This window comes from Zophobas morio, unplaced genomic scaffold, assembly GCF_036711695.1.
Source record: "Zophobas morio isolate AGI-343-1 ecotype UQ-CSIRO unplaced genomic scaffold, CSIRO_AGI_Zmor_V1 ptg000005l, whole genome shotgun sequence".
Classification (NCBI taxonomy): Eukaryota; Metazoa; Arthropoda; class Insecta; order Coleoptera; family Tenebrionidae; genus Zophobas; species Zophobas morio.
In genome coordinates this window covers 9,641,049-9,662,152 of record NW_026972110.1, presented here as the reverse complement: position 1 = coordinate 9,662,152, position 21,104 = coordinate 9,641,049, and the positions used below count along the sequence as shown (strand labels likewise).

The window sequence follows — 21,104 nt, the reverse complement described above, 5'->3', positions numbered from 1 at the left end:
CTGCTGACGTAAGCGTCATGGGTAATTAGCACGGAAATTAAAAAAAAATCACCCGATATCTAATACCAGTAGCAGTACTATTATTACATATATGTATGGCATTGCCCTTCAAAGACGTTTATGGTTTACGTATTTAAATGTCTCACTACTACAATAGTTTTAACCACTCTTCATGATATTTTTTTTCTAAATTATGAATACATATTAAAAAAAAAAAAACAACGCTGCATTTGGTGTTTTATTATCTTTATTATAAACAAAATTTGGACAATACAAGCCTAATTGGGATGGATGTATCTACGTAAATATTAAAAGATTTATTTACACAACATGATGGTCCTTTACCGTCACATGCACTTGTATATTGGCACAAGAATGTGTGACTAGCGAACTACAAAAACAAAAATATGTTTTTAATTTAAATTTATTGGACGGACTTCGACCTTGGATGAATAAAATAGATAGTTACGTAAAAAAATTGATGGATATAACAGTAACAGAAATAAAATAATAATAGTAATTAAACTATACAATATTTACAACAGTTTTAAAATTGATACCAAAATACTTACACATTAATCTGCATGAAATTTAACAACATTTAACTTTTAATAACCACGAACATTTAGTATGCGTACTAGCGATAAAAATCTGTTAATTTTACTGACTAGTTTCCACTTTTGCTTTAAGTAAAAGTGGAAGTTAGTTACTTTATTTTCAAACCTTAAGATGGAAATTTAAGTAGTAATTGAGCTACATAATATGTCTGTTAAGAAATAATTGGTAAACCTATGTCTGCTATGTTACAACAAAGTCTATAATACAAAATCACGATTACGCATTTCTCGCTGGTTTCTGGCCTATGGTATTTATCACCCACTTCCTCATTCTCTCGTTTATCGAAGTGTAAATTGCAGGATGTTTGCTTTTTGCGCAATTATCATGGTGGCTGAGAATACCCTGCAGTTCCCAAGTGCTGGCGTTGTCTGAGAAACACATCAAGGGCGCACCCTCGTCATTCTGAAAATTGCATTTAAACACCTTATCAGTATGTAAATTTTAAGAGTTTGTTTATAGTTTAATAACGGAAATGTTGTTAGAGCTTTGCAGGGAAATCTAGAGCCGAATGTTGAATATTTTTTCTGGAAAAACTGTGATTCAAGATTCTGTTAAACTGTTTTTTTTTATTGTTTTTGTAATTATTCCCATTTGTTCTAGATATGTAAATGACACTTTGGTTACATACACTTCGAGCTTAACAATAATAATTATTCATACACTGCATTACTGCATTACGTTAGTATATTTTTAAAATTTAAAAAGTTGAAGTAGAAACTTTCACTCTATAAATATTATTATAGGTGCTTTTACAGTTTCTTATTTCCGACAAAAAAGTCCATAATGTTTCTTTTGTAGTTTCTAGAAATTTATAGACTGAAAACAGTGGTGAAAATCGCGTTCCAAAATTTACATAAATAACTGAGATATTGATTTTTAAAGCCACGTAAACTTATATTTAAAATTTCATAACAAAAATTTGTTAATCAATGGAGTCAATAGAGTCAACTTAAGTAAAACTTACATAACATGGAGTTTTCTCAGAATCTGTATAACCAGCACAGATTTTGTCTTTACTCATTAAACCATTATAGTGTTTGGTGGAGTTGCATTCTTCTGAATCAATTACGGGAACGGGCAAATAATGCAGATATTGATTCTTGCTGGGTTCTAAAAAAGTAACTAGATGTCAAAACACAAATAACATTGCTAGAAAAGTTAATACCTCCTGGTTTGCTAACTCCCCATCCTGCGATTACGCATAGCTGTCTTGGTTCTATGTCTTTATCCGGTAAACACATAGCGCTAACGTTTCTCGTTATCGTTAACGGTTTAGTGAGTTCTACCAAAACTACGTCATTGGTATATTCAAATTGTGAAAATTTGGCCTGCGTAAGTATAAAATTGTATTATATAGTAATTTCCAAAACTAAGTATTTACCTGTGGATGTGGAAGGATACGTTTGATTTGGCCAACTTGTACAGTTGAATTGTCTGGATTACTGAAGAAGTTGGTACTACCTGCATACAAGATCCAGTCGTTTGGTAGTACTGGCGCTTGTGAGTTAGAGTTGAAGATGCAAGAATAACTAGCAGCAACCCATGTTGGTGCTATGAGTGTTGCAGTACATTGTAAATTGTGCCTCTTGTTGTAGAGAAGTGTCAAACTAGGCCATTGTGATTCAACTCCACGATTTCCGCCAATTATACGCGCTGATTGTATGTCAAGAGTAGAATGACTTCCGCAAGCTACAAAATCAAGGTTCATTTCGTAACGTAAAAAAATTTAAGTACTTACAAAATTCTTGGCAAGTTATAGAAACATGAGCTTCACAGTTGTCGGCTTTTTCGAGTTGAGATAAAAGGGAAACTCCATATGTCAATTCGGGCTTGAGTTTAAAACATGTGTCACAGTCCTCTTTTTTATCTACATTTTCACTTGAAGTGGAACCGCCATAACCCAAACTGCGACATACCGAGTCCGAATAGGTTTGATTCCAGTTGTTGGAACAAATCGGATACCACGAGCTGTTAGCAACCCGTACCTAAAATGTCAACCAAATAATTTCATTTTGCATGTTTTGAAGTAATAAAGACCTCTAAAATTTTTTTATTGTCGGTTTCTTTTTCTAATCGCCAGCAATTCCATTCATCCGACTGATCAGCACATTGAGGCACACCATCACATGTTTGTTCTTTTTTGATACATCCTCCACCAATGGCGCACCTGAATTCATCACTTGCACATGCTAAAATAGAATCATGTAGACAATGAAAGTTAACTGAAAATTCTCTTACCGCATGACTTTTCATCTTCTGCATTCAAACAGTCGGATTTTCCATCACATGTCCAACTCTTTGGTATGCACGCATTTTGTTCTGTACAGTGGAAAGAATCTTCACTGCATTGACTTGAAGGACAGTTGTGCTCATCTGATCCATCCAGACACTGTGATCTACCATCACACTTCCAAATGATGGGAAGGCAACGGCTTCCGGGTCCGCAAGAGAATTCATCGAATCGGCATGTCCAGTGGTCTGAATAATATAAGATATACTACCGTAACACTTTTTGAGAGAGATTTTGAACTTACCGCATCCAGTTTCGTCGCTACCATCATTACAGTTTTGGATACCATCACACACTAGATGTCTCTTTAAGCATTGTCCACTTGCACACTAGTAAGAAATTTAATTTTTAATAGGTTTTATCTTTCAAAACTGAGCACTTACTTGGAAATTGTTTGGACATCCGTTTTTAACGCAGTCGATTTCGTCAGAAGCATCACTGCAGTCATCTACGGAGTCACAGCGATCATTTTCTGGAATACAGTAACTACCGTCTTTTACAGATGTTCCGTTCACACAGTGGAACTGACCGTAGGTACATCTGGCAAAATCAGGAATTGCAAAATCTTCTGTTACGGGCCTGATATCACTGAACGGATGGGGTTGCTTATCATTTGGTGCAGACGATGTCAAAAGTTCGTCATCAGTGATAGTACTGATAACTTTTTCTAACTTAACCTTTTTCTCAAATTTAGGTTTTTCTTTATCGTAGTAGCTCTTTTTGTTGAATTTACTTTCATCGTATTTGGATAGTTCACCACCAATTTCCGTGTTAGTGTCGCTCTCGTCAATTTTGCTAGTAGTTGCATCATTGGAATTTTCTTTAACTGCATTAATATCGTTGTCGTTGTGATGGAATTTATCCATAACTGCCTGTTCTTCTTCTGATATATCATTGAAACTGTCACTTGTGTCAGAATCTAGCTGAGTAATGGTGTCATGAACTACACGCTTTTCATTAACTTTGGCAGTTTCGTTTTCGTCTTCGGGGTCTAATGGTACAACAGATAGATCTTCATAATCAGCTTTCGTAATTATAGGATTTTCGGTTGTTGATTTTGCAGTGACGAAAAGTTTTTCAGTTGTTGTAACATCAGCTAAAGACTCATTTACTTCATAAGCATGAGAAGAATTGTCTGGTGTAGGTATTGTAGTAATTTCATTTGAAAAGATAGTAGTTGTTTCTTCTCCGACAGGTGTCCTTACTGAGTTGGTAACCGTTTCATTAACAGTTGCATTCATATCATTATTGAAATTAATTGATTCCGTCACTGTATCTACAATTTCTGCATGAACTGTTGTAGCACTCTGATTGCTTTTTAAAATTTCCGTTGTTTGATCGATTGTAACGCTTCGATATTCAGGAACTTTTTCTCTATTGGTTGTTGTTTCCAAAGCTATCAAATCTTCTGTACTTGTACTGTATTCATTTCCATCATTTTTATTTTCTTGTTGGTTTTTAGTATTTTCAAAGAAGTTGCTACTGTGTACATTATTTAATATCTCTGGCGGTAGTGTAGTGAATATAGTTTCTCCAGAAGAAGAAGTAGTTGTTTCTTGTTGGTTTTTAGTATTTTCAAAGAAGTTGTTAACGTGTACATTATTTAATATCTCTGGTGGTAGTGTAGTAAATATAGTTTCTCCAGAAGAAGAAGTAGTGGTTGTTTGAACTAGAGTAATATCAGAAATATTTTCGTTATTTTTCACTATAGTATCACTGCTATTTTCAGTTAAATTAATTGTTTTGTTTGCTCCAACTTCATTTTCTGTTGGTGTCGAAACCATAGTCGTTGTGGTTATTGGTTCTTGTGATACTATCACTGGTACCATATCAGGTTCGCTTTCTTTTGAAACAACAACTGAATGTTCGCTTTGGTTGTCTGTAACGGCTGAAGACGCTTCACTTGTTGTAACTGGTGCATCTTGTTGCATCAAAACTGGAATAATGTGAGACTCAATTTGTTTTGGTTCTTCATCAATTTTGTCTGATGCTGATTTTGTGACATTTTCCACAATTTCGTTCTCGCCGCCTTCCAAAGGAACGACTTTTAACGCACTGTCAGTTATGGTAGGGTCTTGCGGATTTGTTACATTCATTTGGTCATTGTCAAGACGAGGTGGTGGTGAAGTTTCAGCGCCTTCATCATCGTGAGTTTCATTCTGAATATGAGGAATCACATGTTCTCCTAAGTGCAGTTTATTAACGAATGTGTCATTGTCGATTTCTGGAAGGAAAGGCGACATATTGTCCATAGCACTAGTGTTTTCGGTGCTTTCAACTATTGTTCCATGCATATGAGTGTTATTGGAAGATGCTTCAAGAGTTGTTTCAGTTGAATGGTCAGGTTGATGCATTTCTGTAAGCATTTTAGTCATTTCGGATGGCTGAGTAGTCATTTCTTCAGGTTTCTGGGTGGTAGTGATGTTTTTGATTTCTATATCATCTGAATGTAACATTAATGGCATGTCATTAACGACGACCGATACAGTATTTGTGTCATTTTCTGGCTGTTCTGTACTAGTATGCACTTGCAAATGTCGTGCTTGTTCATTAACAGATACTGGTATTAGTAGATTTTCTTCGTGTTCTTCCTTTGTACTAGACGATTCAACCAAAGGCTGACGAGTTGTTGTTACATATATGTTTGTTGTTATGGACTTGTCTACATGTATTTCGGGAGTTAAAGTATTTACAACAATACTTTCTTCGGTAACAACATTAGTAGAAATACTGGAATTCAATTCTTGGTTAGAAGTAGTTGCTTCAGGACTTGACATTTCTTGAGGTTGATTATTCATTGTTGTTGTCTCTTCAGGTTCTGCGAAAATTTCGCTTGCTAGGTGATTATATCTAAGTTCATTGCCAGATGTATATACATTTGTGGTGGGTGGAGCAGATTCTGTCGAAGAAACAGAAACATGTACGTCGTTTCTAGATTCTGTTGTTGTTTCAGAAACCGAGTGTACAGCGAATGAAGATGAAGTTTCAGTCATCGTTTCGTCTGAAGAATCAACAATTTTGATTTCGTGGTCGGTGACATTTTCCATTTTAGTGCTCATAGTAGTGGTAGGCCTAACAACTTCTGTGATTATTTCCGCTTTATGTTCAGATTCAGATGTACTTGTTGCATGTGAAGAAGTTTCCGGTATGTGATCGTGTAGTTCTACATTTTTTTCATCGTAAGAAATTTGGTTTTGCGTACTGTGTTCAGAATTTGGTTGCAATGTGGTTTGTGGGAAATGCTCAGTATTGTATTCCAGTGGAAGTACCGGAAGTGGTTCGGCAACAGGTTCAGTGTTATGTTCTATTGTCGGTTCTGCGGTTGGTTCAGCGACAGGTTCTGTGCTGTGTTCACTTTCATGATGGACTGCAAAATGTTCAGAGCTAGTTTCTTCAACGACATGTGAATTATGGACTTCTACTGGAATTGACGTAGGTTCAGCAACAGGTTCAGGAGTGGGTTCCGGTTCTGGTTCGGGTGTAGGTTCTGCAATAGGTGTTAGCGTTTCATCAATCATAGAATGTTTGACACTATGTTCAGCGTTTGTATTTGTGGTAATAACTGGATTATTTTCTGTAACGGGTTCAGCCGCTGGTTCCGGCGCAATTTCAATTTCATGTTTATGTTCGGTGCTGTGTTCTAGGTCATATTCGGTGCTATGTTCTACGTTATGTTCACTGCTGTGTTCTACGTTATGTTCGGTGCTAGTTGACAAAATAGCGACTACGTTAGCTTCCACGTTCGATCTAGTGGTAATTTCTACGTTATCTATAGGTTCTGTTCTGTCCATTTGTTTTTCAGTGGTCATCTCTATGTTAAGCTCCGATTCAGGTTCAACAGGCACGGCCACAAAATGATTATGGTGATCATGTGCTTCTGTAATAGGTTCTGCCTTGGGTTCTGTAGTGGTTTCTACGCTATTCATTTCAGTATGGGGGAAATGAATATAATTTTCATGTGAAACTTCTTCAGGCTTGTCAGTTGGTTCAGCCTCTGGGTTGATCTGCTCCGGTCGTACTTCCTCAGAATGATGATGAATTTCAACAATTTTTGCTTCCGTTACTGGTTCAGAGGTTGGTTCTGGTTCTGGTTCAGCTGTGGGTACAATTTCATGATGGAAGTGGTAGTGATCATGGTGATCTTGGGTAGATTCGGGTTCAGCGGATGGTTCTGGTTCTGGTTTAGTAGTTGTGTGGTAAAATAGATCGTCTTTATTGTGGTCATGTACTGGTTCTGGTTCCGAGGAAGGTTCTGGTTCAGAAGAAGGTTCTGGTTCTGCCTGTGGAATTACAGTTGTGTGATAGTATTGATGATGCTCGTGATGATCGTAATCATGGGCTGGTTCGGGTTCTGCAGACGGTTCTGGTTCTGGTTGTGGATTTATAGTGGTATGATAATCGTGTTGATGATCGTTGTGGTCATGGTTGTGGTGATCATGGTCATGGATTGGTTCAGGTTCAGCAGAAGGTTCTGGTTCTGGATGCATCGTAGTGTGGAAGTAATGTTCGTGAGGATGTACATGTTCATGTTCAAATATCATTTCATCAGTGCAAGATTTTTTATCACTACTTAAGTATTTTCCATCTGGGCAAGAACAAACAAAATCTGCTAATTTATAATCGAATGAGCAGTTGTATTCACATCCGTGATTATCAATTTTACATAGATCGAGTACTCTTTCTACGACGACACTATTATCGACAACGTGGTAAGTATTCATGAAGCCGTTATTGCCCTCGATGATATTTTTTACTTTGTTTGTCAATGATTCCTCGTTAACTGGATCTTTGGGATTGTGAATTCCATCTTTGAAAACCCATGTAATACGGTATTTTACTACAACACTTCCAGATCTGTAAAAGTATATTTATTAGTTTTTAGAACTAAGACATCGAGCTTAAAAACATTACGCGAAATCCATAACTTTGACTTCAATGTCAGCCGAACCAAAATTTAATTCACTATTAGAAAATAAGGAGTTTTTCAAGACAGTCTCTAACTCTTCAGCAAGTTGCTTGTATTCACTACTATTTTTATTGGATAGGGCAGGAGTGAACTGTAGGTTATCTATCACAAACTGGGATTCCAATGCCCGAGGAACTAAAATTTCTCTAGGTTAATGCATTTCCTACTTAATTTGCTTTTTTAACCTTGTATCATAGATGTTTCTGTGGAAGGCAACATACTGGAAACTGTGACAACGGGAGGTTCTGGTGTAAGACGCCGTGTTGAAACTTCCGGGAGTATCGTCGTTTCGTTAACTATGTCTTGTGGAAGCCCGAAAATACCTCCTTTATGTATTGGTGCGTCGTCTGACGCAGAAGAACCGAAGTGACGTGCGCTTACTTCGTGAATCGGATGAGGTCCTTGATTTCCAATTACACCGACTGGAAAAAAGGCAAAGATCAGAAATTACCTAATAAATTATCCTATTAATGTTATCTCAAACAACTTTGTTTACAACTTGTGAAGCGATTAACTGTTGCTAATTTTATTTTGCGTATTAAGATTCTATAATGAACAGGATAAACCGCATTTTTATTAAAAAAAAAACTTGTACTATTGTCATAATTATAATAATTTTTATAATTATCATTGGAGAAGGTTGTTATTGGTAAATGTCCTAAATATTAAGACTAATAGTTTATAATAGTTTTGCAAAAAGAAATAATTGTCAGAATTTCAGTTGAAAGGATTTTGTTAAGGACAATACGTAATCAGGCTCCTTTAGCTAATTACAAACACGTTTTATGATGGAACGGTGAAAGGTGATTCACTCTACTTTGTGTGGCACTGTCGAACAATGCAAATCATTCTTCTCAATACTGATTGCATCTTGAGAAGAGAATCATTAGAAGTTTCACTCCAAATTCCACGCAAGCTTAGGCAAAACTTACCTGCTGCTAAGATGCCAATGATAACAGCTGCGGCGACGATACATAAGCAAAGTCCCCAACATAAACACTTATTTCTTTTCTTTTTGTTCCTTTTGTCCATGGTAACATACAGTTTTTCGCCCCTGCAAACACACACTTTTAATAATTCATATATTACAGAGCAGCTTAGATCAGCTACAGCTTGGCGTAATGATGATAAGTAAGTAGCTAATGAAACTACAACCAACTTTTTGAAAAATCGCTACTTATCATCATCTTTTATTGCGTGAATGTTAAGGGCCTTAGCGTCTAAACAATTATATTATTAAACCAACACCCAGTCATATCCACCATACACCAATGCTCCCCTATATGTTTTGTTTGTATTTAGGCTGAATAAAATTATTGATTGATATCGCGAAACAAGTTTTATCAATAGTTTTATTCGAACCGCATAGTGGTACCCAAACTCCCGGTACCCTTTGATGGTGTCGTGGTATGAATGAATGTTGGTACCGTGTATTTTCTAATGACGTCAGCCAGTCTGGGTATTCCACTACACCCTGTTCCGGGGCTGTTATGGACAGTCCAGTCATATTGTCAACTCCAGATGTGGCAATCATCTCGGCAAAAGTGACGCTGTTGCGACCTTTTCGAGTTTTACTATAGTCAAAGAAAAAATTATAGGTACTTCCGGTGAAAGAAATTTGCGAATATTTCAGTAACATTAGCATGGTCATAATTTGTAATCGATTCATCGACATTTTAAAGTGTGCAACGGACTGGAATATTGATGGGTATTTTAACGCTTCTTCAAATGCGTGATACTAAGCAATGAAAGCGAAAGCTTGGAACTAACAATTGCTTTTTTGGGTGGGTACTTGTAACACTTTGACGTGAATAGTGAAGATGTTTCGTGAATTGCGTAGTACTTCCTTAGTTTCAGAATTCGTTTTTTATTTAGTACGCGTGGTTGGTGTTTCGATAGGATTTATATCTACAGTGATGGTTTATTGAAAAGTGAATAATAGAATTTGGAGTCTATTATTAGGAATGATGATTTGGACTTTCCAAACAACAATGCAGCGTTAAGTTAGGAAATTTTATACACGATGTGCAACAAGAAGTTTCTTAATTAAATACCGAGTGTTAATTATTTAGAGATTCGGAAATTATATTAGTTAACTAATAGAGTATTAGTTTTAACAATTTTAATTAGCCCGAAGGATGTTACACAAAATTGATGATTTCTGTTAAATATTACTTGACTTTTTTAAATTATGCAAGTTTATGTTTGGTTACAAAAGAATAGTTTTTGCTATCTGCTGTATTGGAAAGAAACAAACAATATTTGTTTTTAAATAACAGAAAGCCATACATGTGTTGATTCATGGTTTTTATAAATGTCAGATTTGTTATGTAATTGCGATTTATTCATTTTTCACTTTTTTAATATTCTACTTAAAGTAAGAAGTTTTAAATGGTAGCGATTAAAGAATATCTGACGCTGTATGTGGTGAATAAAATGTCTTATCAAAAGTGATAGATTTAGTTATTATGAAGAAAGTAAAATAATGTACGAGTATAACTAAGTTTATAGTTATCACATACAAATTAATATGAATCAAGTATCGCACATGATAAATATACTTGTTATAATTATCATACTAGGTTTAGCAAAGGAAATAGTCCCGGGAAATATAAAAAATAACCAAATATAAAATGAAGATATACAAAAGTAGAAGGGCTGACAAACTTAATAGTGGTATGTGGCGTACAAAGAAAGTTAAATGTTCGGTTAGAAGACAGCAACTTTATAAAATAAAAGGGCATTACTATTTTATAAAACAATTATTTATTAGAGTCGCATTTTGACATTAATAACTGTGGGATTTATTGCACGTATAAAATTAGTTGTGATATACATCTTCATGTTTTAATTGCTTCTGAATTGTTCTCGCAACTCAGTGCATCACCGGAAAAACAGTAAAGTTAGGGGCAGTGTGACAACTGTTAGTCACTGTCGATAAATTTCAAAATCAATAGATCATTGTAGTTTGACAATTTTTATTCGTTTCTTGTGTTTTTTATTAAAGTTCCGGTTTCTGCGGTCAGCAAGTATTACTTAACTGCAGAAGCAACACCGCAAATGCTGCGACTCAAAATGATTAGTTCAAACAAGGGGCTAGCAAACAGGTGCTCTTGAAAATGGCAACAAAAACTTACGGGACACAATAGATACATTGAAAAAATAATTAGCCGAGAAGGAGGAGCTGTAGGAGATCTAATAGATGAATTAAATAAAGCAGCAACATGCACCTTAGTTGGACAACGAAAAGGAAGATAACGATCTTAAAGATGAGCTAAATAAACTGAAGAAACCGTTAGGGAAATAGCAACAAGACTGTGGCGCACTCGAAAGCGAAAATAAAAATTGGAATGTAGGCACCTACAGTAATCATTATTACTGTATTTTGCGCTTCCGTATCTACTGAAAAGCACAAAACATATTAAGAAGAGAATCAAGGAATAGAAATAATTGAATACTTCAAGTGGTCTCTATAAAGATGACGTTGCTAGTAAGAGTACAATATGTTGTGATTTTGAAGACGAAAACAATTTATTGGTAGTATTATCGAACACGAGTTTTATTATTTCATATAACATCCCATAGTTGCATGTTTGTAAATGATGTATTGCTTGCATTTTACTGAAAAGTAAAACAAATAAAATAAATAATGTCTGTGCAAGTATCAAGCGGAGTTGGAATAATATTGTGTTCACCAAATTTATTCGCTACATCTTGCAAAATTAACAGCAAATAAAGAAGATGTAGCTAAACTGAAATTTCATAAAAAGGATCTTGGAAGCTCATCATAATTGATCGTGAATGAGCTTTCAGAGAATTTCTTTATATTGAAGCGAAAATCAGCCACCAGTAACCAGAGTTAATATCCAGTGAAACAGAATATTAAATATTATAAATAGGTTCATAATTTTCAGCGTTCTGCTATCAAAAATGCGTCAATACCATATATTTTCAGTCGCTATTGGGAATTTCAAGGCAAGATTAAAAACCATTTTGAAATTCAACGTTGATAAAAAAGTAAACAAATTGTTTTAAGGATACAATAATCAAATTAAGAAAATATATCAAGATACAAACAGCTAAGATATAATCAGCGCCGGCGTGGGGGCGGTCCACCCCAGGTACCAAGCACCAAGGGGTGACGACAACTCATTCGCACAGCCAAAGAATACTTACAGAAGAATCACTCTGCAAAAACATATAAAAAAAAACGGGACGGCAGACAGACGGACAGACAGACAGACAGACGGAAACGGGAGACCCATTTCTTCGTACTCTAGGGGTCATTACAATTTTTCCTAATATTTTGCCTTTTTTTCTTAATATACATAGCCATCCTTTCATAACAAGAAACTTAAAACATGGTTAAAATGGTTTACGTAAGGAAATATGGTTTTTGCAATTATGGGGCGGAGGCTAATTGCAAAATCGATATTTCCTTATACAAATTTTCCATTTTAAACATGTTTTAAGTTTCATGTTGTGTAAAGAACTCTACACATATTAAAACAAAAAGGCAAAATGTATGGCCACCCACCCACCCCATCTCAATTGTGATGATTTTTTTTCATTCGCCCTGAACCAAGGGGACTCAGCTTAACTGCAAAATACTTATTTCTTTACAAGAAATTAAAAACATACTTTTCGTGTTCAAAAAATACTATATATACATATTAAGAAAAAAAGGCAAAATATAAACCCCATCTCAATTGTGATGATTTTTTTATTTTTTGAAACTTAAAAAAAATATGGATTTTGCAATTAGGCTCCGCCCCTGGATCTGCCAACGAGTGAAAACTTCATTACTTTTTAGTTCAGGGCAGGTGGGGCTTAATATTTGGCTTTAATTTTTTTTAATATACATAGTATTCTTTGAATAACACGATATTCAAAAACATGTCTTACATGGTAATTTTTTGTAGAGAAATATACAATAAGGATTTTGCTAATAAATTCCGCTCCTTTGGCTCTCGACGATAAAAAAAAATTATCACAATTGAGATAGGGTGGGTGGGCGGGGCTTATATTTAGCCTTTTTATTTCCCGAGCGTAAGCAAAGGAAGTATTGTAATCGAGTCCGTTGGCTAACTCTCTACTTTTGCATTTACTCGACCGATCATAACCCCTAGAGGACGAAGAAATAGGTCTCCCGTTTCCGTCTGTCTCTCCGTCTCTCCATCTGTCCGTTTGTCCGTCTGTCTGTCTGCCGTCCCGGATTTTTATTAGACAGATATTCTCCGAAAGTACTGGGCCGATTGTTGTCAAATTTTGTATTTATATTAGGAATATCATGTAGATGGTAAAACGCTAACCAAAATTTGCCTAGTCATCCCTACCAATAATGTGAACACGTCACTTCAAAATTGTACATAGTAAAAGGGTTTTAAATTGTATAAAATAACATAGTCCTATACATGTAGTTTATGACTCCGAATTGAGTTTTTACCCGAAACGTCCAGATTTTTGGAAAAAAAAATCAAAATTATAAAACACCAATTTGCAATTTAATTTTGAATCTGCTAAACCGAATGCTTTGCAATCTTGCAGATGTTTTAAGGTTATAAAGAGCATAATAAATTTTTAGTCAAAATATATTTGGTTATTCCCTCCAAAAAAAGTTAGCCAAATAAATCCCATCTAAAATATCCAAAATATGATGAATCTGTACTTGTAATTTATCATTCTATTCATATTTTTTGGATTTGCATATACAGGGTGACTCAAAACAATTAATGAATGTGTGAATTAACTTTATTGAATTAAGCAGAAACTACAAAACCGAATGCCTTTAAATCTTGGAGATGTTTTAAATTTATCATAAGCATGGTAAATTTTTTATCAAAATGTATTTGCTCCCCTAAAAAATTGATGACGCCATCGCAAAATTTTGCTGAATAAATCCTATCTAAAATGTACAAGATATGATGAGTCTCTTCTTGTGATTTATCATTCCATTGATATTTTTTGGATTTGCATATACAGGGTGACCCAAAAAAATTAATGAATGCGTAAATTTATTGAATTACTCAGGAACTACAAAACCGAATGCTTTGAAATCTACTGCGAAAAAAAAACATAATGGGCATACAATCGTCACGTTGCCGACAGCGAGGGAAGTACCGTCTATACTCTTTAGACCAGTTTTTTCTTAATATATTGTAGTCGTCTCTTGAGAACAAGAAACTTAAAACATGTTTAAAATGGTAAATTCTTTTAGACAAATATGGATCTTGCAATTAACCGCCGACGAATGAAAAATTCATCACAATTGAGAATTGAGATCGGGGCGGGTACGTGTGATGCCTAATCTTTGGCTTTATCTTTTTCTTAATATACAAAGTATTCTTTGAACAAACTAGCTCCGCCTCCTTGGCTCGCGACGAATAAAAAAAAATCATCACAATTGAGATAGGGCAGGTGGGCGGGGCTATATTTTGCCATTTTTTTGTTAATATGTGTAACCTCATTTCGACAACAAGAAACTTAAAACATGTCTAAAATGGTAAATTGTTGTAGTGATCAACTTAAATCCTTCAATTTTCTTCTTCAACCCCTTTAAATACGGAAAAGTTGAACATCAGAGTTACTATCAACGGCAACTTGCCAACGGAGTTTATAAATGACAATTTTCAGCCCTAAAAGCAATGTCAGCGGGAACAGCAACTGCAATGGTAAGTTTATAAATCCCACTGCTAACGTCATCAAAAAAAGATGTTCATGGAATAGTTCCAAGATTTTTCTGCAGAGTACATAACTTTGGAAATTTTACGACTGAGGCGCCACTTGGAAGCCGCCAGCATTTCTTCCCAAGAAGTGGTTCAGTGCACTCCATTGGAGCTTTTCAGATTCATCGTAAAAGGGGCTATTCTGAGTGTGTCCGAGTCTAGCACTTTGTCTAAGATTTTTTTAACCATTTGTTAGAAGCTGTTAGAAATTGAAATTGATAAAATCGTGCTTCAAGTCCACAATGAGCTAAGCGCGACTAAACAATCTTTCCATTTTATCAGTTGAAAAAGAGAGGAAAGTAAATTTTGATAACGTCATAGAATATTTTGCCAAAATAAAGACCCGTAAGTACGTTTAGCATTTGTTGTTTTATTATATAGGGGGGTGCTCAGTAGAAAGCCACTAGATATGATATAAAAGAATCACGAGGGAGTGAACAATTTTTCAAAGTTATTCGTTAATCGATATAAGTTGTGTTAATTAACGACAGTGACATGGTGACAATAAGTGGTCATAATAAAAGTGACACGTGTGTTATTGATGATTTGTGTAATTTGTACGTGTAATGTCTATAACGCTCTCGCTGTCGAACAATTTTTTAACTCGGCTAGCGCCTCGTCAAAAAACTTTATTGTAATGGTGTGTTAAAATAGCGTTTCACGCACTAGTACACAAATTACTGTTTAAATATATGTTTCAAGAAAGTAAAAGATGCTGTATTACGAGGAGGTCCATGGTTATCGCTTTGTGGTTTTATACAGACAGCATTTCCTAGCCGGCGGCTAAAATTGTACTTTGTATTAAGATAATGTTAAACGAGTCTATTACACAATATGGGGACTACTTATGGATTAATCCAATAATTTTAAAACTAATGGTGTTTGTCGAAAACAGCGAAACAGGTCAATTTATATTTCCAATAAAACTCTTGTAGCCATTTGTGACTTCATACCCTTCGAGCTATGACATCATTATACATTTTCAGAATAAGTTCTAATAAAATATTTTTGACTAGACGATGTTGGTAGGTTTTTGATTGAAATGAACTGTAATATTTTATTACTTGAGACTAAATTTTTACTTCTCGAGCGTAAGTTTTTAGTTCGTTACGTTCTTGGACATCTTTTGGTAGCATTTGCCAGAGCGCTGAATAGAAATTACGATAACATTATTTCATTGGTTGTTTCTTAGTACCACTTAAGAAAACTTGACTTTTGTTTAATAATTTTTGTCTGCTTTATCCGTTTACAGAAATTTTTTACACTAAAGGAGTAGCACTTACCTCATATATTTTCTGTGTTCATTAACGGGGACGAAATACTCGTCGTAGGGATTACCGATTTCGGCATCATTTTCTTTCTTAACCGGAATGCTAGTCATTCCGTTAGTACCATTCTCATAAGCACCCGTCACATCCTTCCCCATAGGCTTAAGATTGATTAATTCTAAATTAACAGCTTCAGTCAAAGGCTCCTCGTTTTTATTTGGCGACGTCAACCCCATCATGGCCGAGGAATTCAAGTCTCCATTATATGGCTTATTATTGTCGAAAGTCGATTTGACTTCCGGTTTGTACTCTTCTTCCTGGAACGCAGGATTATCGACACCTTCGGTGGACTTCTTTCGTATCCTCGGCGACTCGTTCAAGTAACTCGTACTTTTATAGTTTTTGTTCATCTCTTCGAGATTACTATGGTGTTCGAGCGTATCGTTGATATTGAGATTGGCTGTCGAGAGATAATGGGGCTGTTTCGTGGACTTATTCTCTTGGAAATCCGCTTCATCGTAATTAACTGGAAGGGTAATTTCGTTCTTGTGGTAGAAGTTGTTTGGCTCTTGCTGTTGGGCGTCCACATCGGGGACAGTAGTTGCGACGTCATTGTGGGTGGTTTCTAGCGAGGAACTGTTATCATGACCGGAATGCGAATCCTGAGCGGTGTCGCTGCCGCCATAGCTGCTATCAGCATCCATTTCTGCAAAGATAAAAAAGTTTGATGAAAATTCAACTAAGTATTTAGGATTGGATAAGACTAATTTTAGTTTTATCTAGACTATAACTGTAATCCAAAATCGACATTTGGAAACTAGATTTAAAGATAAGACTGGACGACGAATTTTTAAAAATTAAAAGACGTTAGACGTTCTCAGACCATTAGATGTTATACAGGTGATAGTCAATATTCTCTATTAAGCAATAGTTACAAAATTTTTGGGTTTAACAGTTGCTTCATGATCTAACATAAGACAACACTTTATGGATTTTCGTTTGAATTTCAATTCAACTGGTAATGATTTTGTAGAACATATCTAAACAAATTAATTATCATGACAATGTGATTATACGTAAGTAGTTCTTGTTGGTATATATTAATATACTCGTATATAAATTGCAGATAATTAACCTGTTACGTCTTCAACGGCGCACTTTGTTTATTAAAAGAATTTAAATAGTTTCTTGTTTATTTTACGGTTAGCTAAATTCCAAGACGTATAATAGGTAATGTACATTGCTATACTTTTTTGTCCTCCGTGGAATGCAAGATTCTCGCTTTAAAGGTTCTTTGGTTATTTTAACTGTAGAATGATCTTTGTCAAGTTCATTGCGTATTATTTTATTTTATAACAACTAATAATAATTTAAGAATAGCAATAAATTCTACTTTCTGCAAATATTAAATAGTTTAAATCATTGCCCCCCCCCCTGTTTTTTACGAGATGTTTCCTTAAGTGTATTTTAAGCGTTCTTAAACGTCTTAATAAATTTTGTTAACTCAATACAACTTGATTTTCCAGTTTTCTGCACTCGTCGATTAATTTTCTCATTGGTGAATTTGCCATTTTCATCACGATCACGTTCATCGTCGTCTCCATAGTGTCATCGTCATAGATGCCGTTTTTTTGTCGTTTTCATAATCTTCCTGGTTGTTTTTAGTTTCCGAGCCACTTTTATGCTTTCTAGACGTTTCATGACCCCTACGAAAAAAGTAGTCTCCCATTTCCGTCTGTCTGTCTAGCGTCTGTATCCATTTTTATTAGACACGTAATCTCCGAAACTGTTGAACCCTTTGTGGTAAAATTTCTAAGTGTATTAGAAGTAGCATGTAGATGGTTAAACGCTAACCAAAATTTGGCTAATCATCCCCAAAAACAATTTGGTGACGTCATTTCAAAGAATTCTTTGAGTTTTTTCCCTAATCGTCCAAACTGTTGCAAAAACATTTGCACAATGTAATAAGAGTTTACTACTAGCACGATATCTCGATTCTGGCTCAGTGTGTACTAGCTTCAAGCGCGAATCGGCGGTCACGCGTTCGATGCCAAACTTCGCCTTTCGTGTTTTTTTCTCCTTTTCTCTCGCGCTGTTACTATCTGTGTTTATGACGTTGTAACAAATTTTTTATTGACCAAACTGAGAACGAGTTACCCCATTTTCTCAAAAAAGTGTGAATACGCATGTATTTATTCAATTAATTTTTTTTTTTAGTTAAAATAATAATATTCAGAACATTCTGTTCGATTAATAATTTTAGTGTCCTGTTTTGAGGCGACAAACTCATTCAGATGAAACAAATTTCTACGTGACCATTCTTCCGCGGTACAAGCAAGCACTTAAAATTAACGTTTGTTATTACTGCTGAGAGGCCATTTTTCCCGTTGGTTATCTGCTTTAAATGTATTTTACATTGTACTTGTGCATTTTGCACAATCCCTTGCAATAAACGGATTTGTTGGACTTGTATTTCAGAAGCGAGGGAAGTTCTGTCGAAATGAACTTCGACCATTTTTTTTTGTATAAATTGGTTGATATCCAAAAGATGGGTATCGATATGTTGGTTACTTTTTTATTACCTGGGCGTTGGCTATAAGTAGGAAAAATAGCTTTTTCGTTTCCGTCTATCTGTCGTCTGTTTGTAGTCTGCTGGTTTTGGTGATTGTTTCAGACAAATAATTTCCAAAACCGCTGGACTGATTGTTGTGGAGCTTTAGATGTATTTTGAAATAAAATTTTATCATAAAAAGACGATAAAAAGCTAACCAAAAACCTCTTTAAAATGTGTAGTAAAATAATATGGTTCTGCATTGTATGTGGGTTTTTCGAAAAAAAAAAGCGAAAATAGTATAACAAAATTTTACAAATCCAATTAGAAACTGCAAAATCGTTTACCTGAAATTAAGTACATTTTTTTTATACGTCGCTAACTACGAATCATCTGTTTATCCCTTGCAAATACTTAATGACGTCAGCTTCAAATTTTCCTCGTACATACATTTTGTTTGAAATTTATAATGGTTCTTTATTTGTTTTCTATTTTGCTTTTTTTCTTAATACATATCCATGATATTCTTTGAACAACACGATACCCAAAAATATGTTTCTAATTTCTTGTAAAGAAATAAGTATTTTGTTTTTTGCTCTGCCCCCTTTGAGACAGGGCGGGTGGGCGGGCTTACATTTTGTCTTTTTGTTTTAGTATGTCTAGACTTCTTTTCACAGCATGAAACTTAGAACATGTTTAAAATGGAAAATTTGTATAAGGAAATATCGATTTTGCAATTAGGTTCCGCCCCATAATTGCAAAATACATATTCCTTGCAAAAATGTACCATTTTAACCATGTTCTAAGTTTCTTGTTGTAAAAAGATGACTATGTATATTAAAAAAAAAGGCAAAATATAAGCCCCGCCCGGTCGCCCGATCTCAAGTGTGACCTTAATTGTAAAATCCTTATTTTTTTACGAGAAATTACCTTGTGAAATATGTATTAATTAAAATATAAGACCAAAAGAGAAGCCCCACCCATCCGTCTCGATCTTAATCGTGATGAATTTTTCATTTGTTTTCAGACGGAGGGGCGGAGCCTAATTGCAAAATCAATATTTTCTTATACAAATTTACCATTTTAAACATGTTGATTTTTTGGAATATTTATTGCTGCTCCTTAAAAATATTAAACTATTTCGTTTAATAAAATTTTTTTGGTGTACCTACCTAGTATTTTATTTTTTGCAGAGTAATGAATTTCAGAGTTTCGGTAATAATTATTATTAAGGTTTTAATTTGAAGACGTTATTTATTACACTTCTCTAGACACTCGCTGCACTCGTGCCTAAATAAACTGTGAGTAAAGAAGCGTTTATAAAAATTGCTTTTAAAACATTAAAATCTTCGAAACGAATTTTTTTGAAAGTTTGGCGAAAAATTAACATTGGTTTAATGATTACAGAACAACGATTAAAATGTATTAATTTGTTCCCTTTGCAAATTTAATGACGTGATTCCAAAAATTTCTTAAGCAAATATTTTCTCCAACATGCAACCTTGGTTGCCCGTTACAATTCATTATACAGGATGTTTAAAAAAATAAACACATAAATCATTATTATATTTTATTAATTCAATTTTTTTTTCAAAATTTTTTATATAAGCGTTATCATTTATGATTGCATTTTTTAAAATGCAGTTTGCACAGTCAACTTTTCGTTTTACCTAAAAAGGGAACTTGTTTGATTGTTCTTAAGAGGTCAAGGACGTTCTGTCCAAATAATTTTAGATCAGTTTTTCTTGTGTAACAAACATTCGAAGGTAATTATCTGGTAGACGATCTAGGTATATTTATGTTGTTTAATACATATTAACTTTGCATCCAGTGAAAGCGAGCTCATGGTGTATGCTATGCATTCAAAATGTCAACTATCGAAACAAATGTTCTTTTATATTAACTTAACTGTGGTAAGTGATAAGTTTGGGCAAAATGTTGCGGATTAGTATATAGAAGAGGTAAAAATTTAGGTTAACACCATAGTGTTACTTATACGTCAAGTGAATATTTAAATTCGCACCATATTGTATGTGTCAGTCTGTTTTGACTTTGTACATTTAAATGTAGTTGCTAAAGCTTCACATTTTACGTGCATTCATGAAAAAAATGCTTACTTAAGTTTCTCTTCGCTAAACCTATTCCTAAAATTCTTGATTTGTGAAGGCAGCATCAAGATCTTCAACCTTGGCTTGCCCGAAAATCTAACGTACTTTCACTAATACGGGTTGATATGAAGGAAGATAATTTGTCAAAATGCATCAGGACGGAAAAACCTTTCTCCTACGCCGATGCGTTTACACTGAAGAAATGAATGGAGAGAGAATTTCACCTGTTGTAGATAGCCCTAAGGCATTTGGCCAGACGTGAAGATCTACTCTCACGCCCGTGCCAACCCCGAAACACACATACTTTTATGTCTTCGAACTGCACCTTGTAATTTTAACATTATATTTTCGAGGTTACATCGATTTTGTTCTCGGATCGAGGTTTCCAAGATTACTGATAAGAAAATAGTGCGGAATTCAAATAAAGAACTCTTATTTATCAAAAATTATACGCCAGATTGACTCTGTGATTGGATCTTATTGTTAGTAGTGTGATTTCAAAACGCTAGGCATGACCAAACAACCGCTGTATCCTGAACAATGCAGCCAGGGGAAAATGGTTTTTGATAAACTGTGTA

At 34.8% G+C, this 21,104-nt stretch overlaps 1 protein-coding gene across 3 annotated transcripts in view; it reads right to left on the bottom strand.

Moving 5' to 3' along the window:
• Positions 1 to 229: 229 nt before the first annotated feature.
• LOC135122637 (uncharacterized) overlaps positions 230 to 21,104 on the bottom strand; it is a 53,222-nt gene continuing 32,347 nt past the window's right edge. For 2 of the 3 annotated variants that reach the window (XM_064046943.1, XM_064046944.1), the window contains 14 exons: positions 15,883 to 16,573; positions 9,302 to 9,448; positions 8,807 to 8,928; positions 8,060 to 8,296; positions 7,820 to 8,009; positions 3,292 to 7,762; positions 3,153 to 3,237; positions 2,857 to 3,096; positions 2,656 to 2,807; positions 2,357 to 2,603; positions 2,000 to 2,307; positions 1,784 to 1,946; positions 1,583 to 1,728; positions 230 to 1,020 (listed from right to left, as the gene is read on the bottom strand). In XM_064046943.1, coding sequence (XP_063903013.1) covers positions 835 to 1,020; positions 1,583 to 1,728; positions 1,784 to 1,946; positions 2,000 to 2,307; positions 2,357 to 2,603; positions 2,656 to 2,807; positions 2,857 to 3,096; positions 3,153 to 3,237; positions 3,292 to 7,762; positions 7,820 to 8,009; positions 8,060 to 8,296; positions 8,807 to 8,928; positions 9,302 to 9,448; positions 15,883 to 16,571 — 7,383 coding nt within the window. In that variant the 5' untranslated portion in view covers positions 16,572 to 16,573 and the 3' untranslated portion in view covers positions 230 to 834. The remainder of the gene's footprint in view (positions 1,021 to 1,582; positions 1,729 to 1,783; positions 1,947 to 1,999; positions 2,308 to 2,356; positions 2,604 to 2,655; positions 2,808 to 2,856; positions 3,097 to 3,152; positions 3,238 to 3,291; positions 7,763 to 7,819; positions 8,010 to 8,059; positions 8,297 to 8,806; positions 8,929 to 9,301; positions 9,449 to 15,882; positions 16,574 to 21,104) is intronic. The other variant, XM_064046945.1, reaches the window with a different exon arrangement.